Source organism: Poecilia formosa, unplaced genomic scaffold, assembly GCF_000485575.1.
Source record: "Poecilia formosa unplaced genomic scaffold, Poecilia_formosa-5.1.2 Scaffold649, whole genome shotgun sequence".
Taxonomy (NCBI): Eukaryota; Metazoa; Chordata; class Actinopteri; order Cyprinodontiformes; family Poeciliidae; genus Poecilia; species Poecilia formosa.
In genome coordinates, this window is record NW_006800588.1 from 8,244 (window position 1) to 16,797 (window position 8,554).

The following is an 8,554-nucleotide window of genomic DNA, read 5'->3' on the forward strand; positions in this document are numbered from 1 at the left end:
TGTGAACTTTACCTCCGACTTCTGGCCTGCAGCTCCAGGTGATCTGTTGTCCGTCATCCAGAAGAAATGAAATCGCAAGATGAAATCGCAAGAGGACACGCGTTGTTTTGGCGCAAAAATCAGTTTAAACGGTTGAATTGTTGAACGTAAATGAAATTCGTTTGACTTATTGAATTATTAAAGTATGGACCCTGTCTTTGAAACATTTAGATTAAATATCAAATATTAAGCAGAAAAAATAAAAATATATGTATGCATGTTAAAATGTAAGTACCTTATTTTCACTAAAAACAATATTCATCAGAAAGACAAATATCATCTCAATGCAGCTATATTAATGTCAATATAGCCGCTTTAAATCAGTACTAATAAGTAGGTATACCATCAAGGTATATTAAACCTATGCAGAATCACAACCTCTAAACTATTTGCCAAAGCATTGGCAGCCATATTTCTTTCACCTCAACTTAAGCCAGGAACTTCAAATTCTAGATATTGGACTCTAGTTACACCTAAACCATTACAGGTCACAAGACCACAGCAACCGCTTTGAACACCAAAAAAACCCAAAGACAGAAGGATTTAAAACAGCAGAATCTTTCTCAGCTCATTGACTCTCAGCAGAGAATCAATCCAAACCAGCAAGCAAGAGGCCAAGCGGCGTTGGCCTTCAACAAAGCATCAGCAGCACAGCACAGCAAAACCCGCAACAGCTCCTACCCTGAGATGTCTTCTGGACCCGCCATTGGAACAGTTCTTTGACTTAACCAACCTTTGATGAGTTGGGCGGATCCGCCAGGCACCTTGTAGCGATTCCTCAGCTTGACGGAAGCGATCCTCAATTGATTGAAGGGAATCCTCAATTGATTGAAGGGAATCCTCAATTGATTGAAGGGAATCCTCAATTGATTGAAGGGAATCCTCAATTGATTGAAGGGAATCCATAATCTTTCAACTGCGAGCTCCAGACGCCATTATTTCTCCTCAAGTGTTTCAGGGACGCCACCAGTCAAACAAACCACCACTGAGAGGCCATGGTCGGCCTCTTGTTTGCTGCTCTGTTTAGACACAAAAAATGCTTCAATAATGTAATCAGGAAAAGAAACAACTTATAATGATGTTTCCCGAAACCAACTTACCGAATGACAAACGCAGCGATTTCAAACATGGCGCTCCCGCGGCCTACTCGCAGGTCAAGTACGAGGCGCCAGTCTAGGCCTCGATAAACACCGACACAATTTCAGTTGTATCCGTAAAAGTTTTCAGTCATTTCGCTGGGCGTCCACGCGGATTCCTTGTCTCTGGAGATCAGAAAATGGTTCCGAAGTTCATGAATATCAGACGCCAGTTTCGCGTGTCCGTGCAATCAGGTGCCAGCTGCACCTTATTAAATAACACTTACGTCGAAGCTGCGTCATATTTCTATCCAGCATGGCGCATGCGCCTTGGTCATTAATGACAAGAATGGCGCCGTTTGGCACGGTTGCCAGATTTGACATTTTTCAGTAAAACCTGTAAAATCCACCCAACTGTAATGAGTTTTATTAGCAACTTCTAATAAAACTCACGGTAATAATTGTGCTTGATTTTGTGTGTAAATTGCAACGGCAGCATGGAAACATGCTGCTGCAGTGACTGCTGTATGTTGAGCATTGTTTAAATGACTGTTTATTTCTAAGCGTTTTGCTGAGGGTAGACTTTTACAACCTCGTGTTATTTAAGTCATACTCAAGCGTTCACACTCATGAGACTTTATGCCTCTCATTCTTCTTCTGAGAAAGATTTGTGTTTTCACGTTGATTTCAAATTGTTTCCTGGAAATGACCTCACAGTCCTGATTGACTGAGGATTTTCTTTCCTGTCATCTTTGTCTCAGAGTTGGTTAAGGCAAAAATTACTCAAAAAAATGTATCTTGACAAGCATTGAGTTTCACTGCTGCTGCCATTATAACCATAGACATCAAATCTTTTGTTTAGCAGAAGGTTAAGCTTCAGATTTACTACATGATGTTCAAAAACAGCACTTTGCTATGTGATTTTATCCCATGATAATTTGAAATTAAATCAACAGGAAGTTTTGCAACAGATACAGAATAAAAAAACAAATAAAACTCGAATGATTTATGATGTGCACTAAGGAGCGTAATCATAGATCCTTCCTGTTCATTCCTCTGACTTTCAATCCAGAAATACACAAACACATTTTGAAAATATATTGTTTCACTGTCCTACTCAGGTGTAAATTCCATGATGCTATACATAATAACTGAATTGTTTTATTTTGAATTTTTCAACTATAAGCGTTTATTATTATGCATAACAACAGTAGAACAGCTGGCACTGATCAGTGGTTAAACATGTAAAATAGAATAACATCTATTGATGTAATTATAGTAACATCAACACAACAGATGTTGTCTTTATTTTTGAAAACAAAAAACAATGAAAGTTGAGTTTTCCTGGTGTTGGTCAGGACTCTGGCAGCAGCATTTAGGATGAGCTGATTATAGATAGTAAAGATGATAAAGGAAAATTAACAGCTAAATATAGATGATATGAGCCAGTTAGCCTCCCTAATGCTAACCGATTAGCTGTGCTCAGTCATGCAGAGTCTCTGCTCATCGTTGTGTAACTCTGCCGGTCTGAACTTCACGCCTCGGTGGTTGTTCTCCTCCGATCCGTCAGAACCTCTCCTCCTTTATTTCTGCTGTGTTAAAACATTTCATCAGAGTCTCTCTGAGGCTCGTCTGATGCAGAGTTCAGGTCCGACTGGAGGGTTTTAGCTGAAATGTGTTCCCAGTTCTGGACCGGAGCGCCGGGACGCGGGCCGGACTACAGGAGGCACACGGTGAGTACTGAACCCTTTATTAGATTAAATAAAACCTGCATCAGGTTTAAACAGAGCTGTCAATTAAAACAGTCCAACGTTATGGAATGAATCTGGGAGACTTCAGTAAAATGTAAGATTTCTATGCTGATGTTGGTATGAAATCGATTAACATTAATTTAGATTGAAGAACTAATAAACAGACACTAAATGAGCAAAATATCTTTCAGATGCAGGAATTTCTGCAGAACTAAATCAAAAGTTATAATTTTCAGTAAGATTCACCAACATTCATTTGGCTACATGAATTAAATGTTATTTATTAGCAGCAGGTTTAATAACAATGTCTTCCAGTTCTCTTTATTGTCTTGTTACTTTTAGAGACTCGCTGTGAAAGACATCAGCAGACGCACCGATAAGTTTCACAGTATTATTAATAGTAAATAAAGTGTTTGACTAATATGTTTAATTTTAGTTGGAAAGCTGTGGTTTTCAGGTGACTGAGGCCCCGTTACTGCCGGGTCTCCACTCTTCAGGTTGAAAGAATAAAATCCTCGTCTCTCTGGCAACAGGTGGTGGAGGGGCAGAGTCCTCTGCCTCTGGGCTCCGCATGTCGCAGGAAACGCCTGCGTTCGTCCGGCGGGCAGGACGAGGCCCGGAGGAGCTGCGCCCGGCGGCCCAACCCCGAAGGCTCGCTGTCAGCCGGAGAGTTGAGCAGCTACGGCAAGCCGGAGGAGGAGAAGCAGAGACTGTGTCAGCGCTGCCACATCATGGCGTCGCAGCTGAACAGACAGGCTGCCGCTCTGACTGACGCCGCGTCAATGAAGGTCAGAAACACGACAGGAAGTCGGTCTGAGTTTCCTATAGAAACAAGAAGCAGCAGCTCAGCAGGTTTTTAACTTTGTAGACTTTAAACTCAGACGTGTTTCCACCATCAGACATGGCTGCTCTCAGACCCAGAACCGGAACAGAGTTCCTCCTCTGGGTCGGGATGAGGGAACCGGTTTGTCTAACGGATCGGTTGGTTTGACACGGTGAAGTTTGAAGGTGAACCACAGCAGCTGAAAATAAAACAAAGGCTGCAACTTTGTTCCCAATCAAACCGAGTCCATCAGGAGGGAAACCAAAGTCCTTTGGGGTTTTGTTCATGCATGAAGACGATCGGTAGATGATTGATGAACCATCTGCAAACATCTGATGCGATTGGTAAAGTGGTCGTCTGTGGTGAAGAGAGATGCTCTGAAAGTCTCAACTCTCAACGTAGCAGTCACTCTATGATCCTACCTTCACCTATAGTGACGAGCTTCATGTAGCGACTGACAGAACCAGATCATGGATACAGGAAATGGGTTTTCTCATCAGGGGGTCTGGGCTCTCTCTGATAGGAGAAGCTCAGTCATCTGGGAGGGCGTGAGAGTAGAGCTGTTGCTCTTTCACATGGAGACGATCCCGTTGACCATCTGGTTAAGATGCCTCGTTAGGATGAACGTCTCTCTGGTGAGGTATTCCAGTCACATCCCTTCAGTCATGACTGAACCCAACTCCTGGTCTTCATCTTTACCTTTGACCTTTCATTTTTAGCTAAAATGTGTGACAACCAGATCAATCTGGCCATAAAATATCAACTAACATACAGAACACACAGCTAATGAAGTCTCACTGTGTGTTTCTTCTGGTATTTGGCCCAAACGTTGCTGCCAATGATTGAAATGTCCGACCTCTGCTGTTTCATAGGGAATCTAAAGGTTTGGATGCTGCTCTTGTTCAGAGTTTCTGTGGTGATTTTCCTCAGTCTGTCGTTTCTGCTGGGTTTTGGTTCGGTGTTTGACGCTGAGCCGCTCTGTCAGGTCGCTGAGAGGAAGCGTGAACATCAGAGCCGCTCTCGTCGAGGCTTCGCTCCGATCTCTCGCTCTCCGGCTCCTCCACTGAGCCGACCTCTCGCTCTGCTTCATCCGATGCTCTCTCGCCCTCCGAGCTGCTCGCTGTGCTGCACACACTCCAATGGGCTGCAGAGGCAACATTTAGCTTCATTTACTGGATTCTTTCAGGCTATTCCATCACCCTGGTTTGGGTTCAGCTTGAAGTGGGAAAAGAAACAGTTTAAATGTCAACTGACTCATTAAAACCGGATTCCTGTCTGGAAATACCATCCAGTCTCCCTGCAGGAAGGTCAAGCTGCAGGAGCTGAGGAGAAACGGCTTTAACTAGAGTTTCCTCAACTATTTTTCTGTAAAGCCGCCTGGCAGCTGCATCTAAATGCATCTCACCATGTGGTGCAGTTCCTCTCGGCTCCACTAGATGGAGCTTTAGCCAAAATAAAGCTCAACTCCTGCCAGGATCAGGACTTGTCAGATTTTAAACTTTATGACATTAAGGATGATTTCATTGGTGGACTCTCCTTCGCTCCCTGGCCGTCGTACTGAAGGTGGCACCTGTAACTGATTATTCATCTCCTCTACCAATCCATCGTCAGAACCTCCTTTACAGAACCAAACTTAAGCCTGTTTCTGTGCTATGTAGTCTAGACTGGATGTTTTGGGTCAGACTAAGCCCAAACTAAACCATGCTGATATTTTATGACCCAGATAATCAGAAGTCCAAGGACCATCAGGATGTCAGTGGCTCCAACGTTCCTGCTGGACTTGAAGGTTCCTCTGAGGGATCTTGGTCACATTGAACATCTCAGAACATCAACATGACTAAAGATCAGATCTACTTCTTCAGGATCTTAATGAAACCCATGAAAATCCTCCCCAAAGATTGTCCAGTTGGTCTCCAAAAGCTGGAAGACTCTTCCTGGTCATTCTTCTCAGAGTTCCTCCAAACGCCCCCCGACCCCCAGGAGCGTCTCGGTCCTTCATGTAGAGACGCATCAGCCGCTCAGCATCCAGACTCTTCAGCATCTCAGAGGTTTTATCTTCTGTCAGAAATGTTCTGACCACCATGATCTCCTCGCTGAGGTGCTGACTGATTTTATCATCTGGAGGAGAAGAAGGAAAACCCCTGAAGTGACCTTTGACCTAGGAGTGACCGCTTCAGCTTAGCTGCAGTAAAAGTCCTAAAAGCAGCATCGTCAGCACAAAGGGAACTTTCTGACCCGAATGAGGAATCATCGGGTCGGTTATCGTTCTGTTCTCCTTGATAAAACCAGTTTTTTTTAAATGTTTTGCTGCAGAACATTTAAAGCGTCTCAGACTGATGGACAGTTGGACGGACCGTCCTCTCTGCTCCCTCCTTCCTGGTGTCAGTCTTCATCTCTCTGCTGCTGCTGATGATCCACTCATGCGTCGTGGTCTAATTAAAGTAAAACCTGTAATTAGCTGCAGCTGCAGGTCAGGCTGTCCCTGTTTCTGCTGACTCAGCAGAGCAGCTTCCTCGTTTGGTCACATTGTTTTTCAGATGAATCTGCTGTAACTGTTAGAACACAGACAGGACCGTGCAAAAGTTTTAAACCAGGTTGTTTGGTGTCTTGGTGCTTTTTTCACTCCTTTCTGCAAAACAACATAAAAGCAACAACTAGCCACTGCTGATGCGCCTCATTTACTTTCTCCCAGCTTCATAAAATGTAAAAACCTCGTTAAGAGACTCTCTGATCTGATCTGATCGTTCCTCTGCCAGAGCCAATCAGCTTCAGCCCGACCGCGACCCGACCGCCGGGTCTCTGCGCTCTGCGATAACGAGCTTCAGAGTCCATCAGGCTGGTTCAGGTCCGGTTCTGATGCCATCAGAACCAAACCAAAACCATCTGAGTGTCTCTGTTCTCTGGGTTCTTGTTGCCCCATCAGGTCTGAACAGAACCGCTTCTGGTTCTGTGGGAACATTAATCATTTGGACGTTTTATTTAAAAATGACCTCTGGAAACTTCAGCTTTGATATTTTAGGGTCACAGAACGACTACAGGAGCCTGCAGAGGACAGAATAAGTAGATTCTCCCCCAAAGAAATAAAAACTGAGTTTTTCCCTCCAGAGAATCAGGATTCATTTCTGCCTCCTTCACCTTCACCTCCATTTCTCCTGGGTCTCCTTCCCTCAGTTTGTTTCCCTCAAACAGGAATCAAACCTCAGGAGCTGCTTCCTCTTAATCCTCCCAACCTGTTTTAACCAGCGATGTGGGGGCCGGTGGTGGTGGGGCCCGGGGCCCCGGGGACGGATTACCTCAGACTGCAGACACAAGAAACGATCCGTAACTTTTATGTTGGTTCATAACGCCTAAGGAGCAAAACGGAATAAATATTTATTAACCAATAATGAAAAGCAGCTCATAATGACTGGCAAACATGGTAGTGGCAGAGTGATGATGTGGGCTCTTTACATACCAGAACCCTTCAGAGTCCATCTGATCCGCCCATCAGCTGAAGTTTGGACCAAACTGGGTCAACAGAACAAAGAAGCAAATATACAGAAGAATGGATGGATAAAAATACATCAGTGTGCTGCAACGGCCTAGTCAAAGTCCAGACCTTAACCTTTTCACATAAACACCTGTTTATGCTGGTTTATAACAACATAAACCAACATAAATCATCTTGTCTAACAAAACATCTTGTCTAGTATAAATAAGAGTACATTTGAAAAAATAAATAAAAAACAAAAACAGCTTTTAGGGACAGAAAAGAAAAAACAGATCAGAAAATAAATTATATGTTTTATAAAAGTCACTTCCTGTTTTATTCTTTGTTTTCTTTATTTTTCTTCAGGTTTATTGATTTCTGTCTTACTGCTGGGGTCCGACTCTTTTCCTCCGTTGAAGCTGAAGCAGGATTTCCTGTTTGGTGAAAACATCGAACCTGCATCTTAATCTGAGTTTCATTTCAGTAAAATCTGATTTGGTTGCTGGAAGCGTTTGGATGAAAGGCGCCGCCATGTTGCCACTCCACCATGTTGCCGCTCCGCCATGTTGCCGCTCCGCCATGTTGCCGCGCCGCCATGTTGCCGCTCCGCCGGTGATTAATGGGATAATTAGAGCTGAGGGAGTGAAAGCAGCTCCTTCACACACTCGTTAGCCTCGTTAGCCTCGTTAGCCTTGTTAGCCTTGTTAGCCTCGTTAGCCTCGTTAGCCTTGTTAGCATGTCTCTCTCAGGATTAATGTGCCGACAGACGGAGGCAGAATAAAAATGAATCCTGCTCTATGTTGGTTTTTCTGCTATTCAAAGAAGATTTTTAATCTGAACTGAACTTATTAGAAATAATATTTTTTACCATGGAAACGAGATTTAAGGAGTTAATTTATCTGATTCTCAGTGAACTAGCCCTCATGAGAACATTTGACACCACAGCACAGAAAACGCTGCTTATGTTCATTCATTAAGTTAAAATGGATCTGAGCTGTGAGAGAAACGGACCCGACCAGAACCGTTCACCAAACTCCATGGATCGACATGAATCCTGCTGCAGCACAGCAGAAATAAGTGAATCTGTTTGAGGTGATCCGTCTGATCATAAACTGATCAATTATAAACTGATCAATTATAAACTGATCAATTATAAACTGATCAACTACAGAATCAGGTTTTTCTCTCAGTGTGAACATTTAGGCTTCATCCAGAAATCAAATTAATCTTTAAAAATGTTTTTGTTTCTGCAGAGCATCGATTCAGATTTCTCTTCATCAGAACCGAACAGAACCGGTTCTGATGTAATGAGCTGTGTGTGTGTGTGTGTGCGTGTGTGTGTGTGTGTGTGTGCGCGTGTGTGCGTGTGTGTGTGTGTGTGTGTGTGTGTGTGTGT

The 8,554-nt window shown here is 43.5% G+C and overlaps 1 protein-coding gene across 2 annotated transcripts in view; it reads left to right on the forward strand.

Annotated features, from left to right (window-relative positions):
• Positions 1–3,294: 3,294 nt before the first annotated feature.
• Positions 3,295–8,554, forward strand: part of LOC103130573 (kinesin-like protein KIF26A) — a 41,978-nt gene continuing 36,718 nt past the window's right edge. Inside the window, exon 1 of one of the 2 annotated variants that reach the window (XM_016666024.1) lies at positions 3,295–3,654. In XM_016666024.1, the coding sequence (XP_016521510.1) occupies positions 3,598–3,654 (57 nt within the window). In that variant the 5' untranslated portion in view covers positions 3,295–3,597. The remainder of the gene's footprint in view (positions 3,655–8,554) is intronic. The other variant, XM_016666025.1, reaches the window with a different exon arrangement.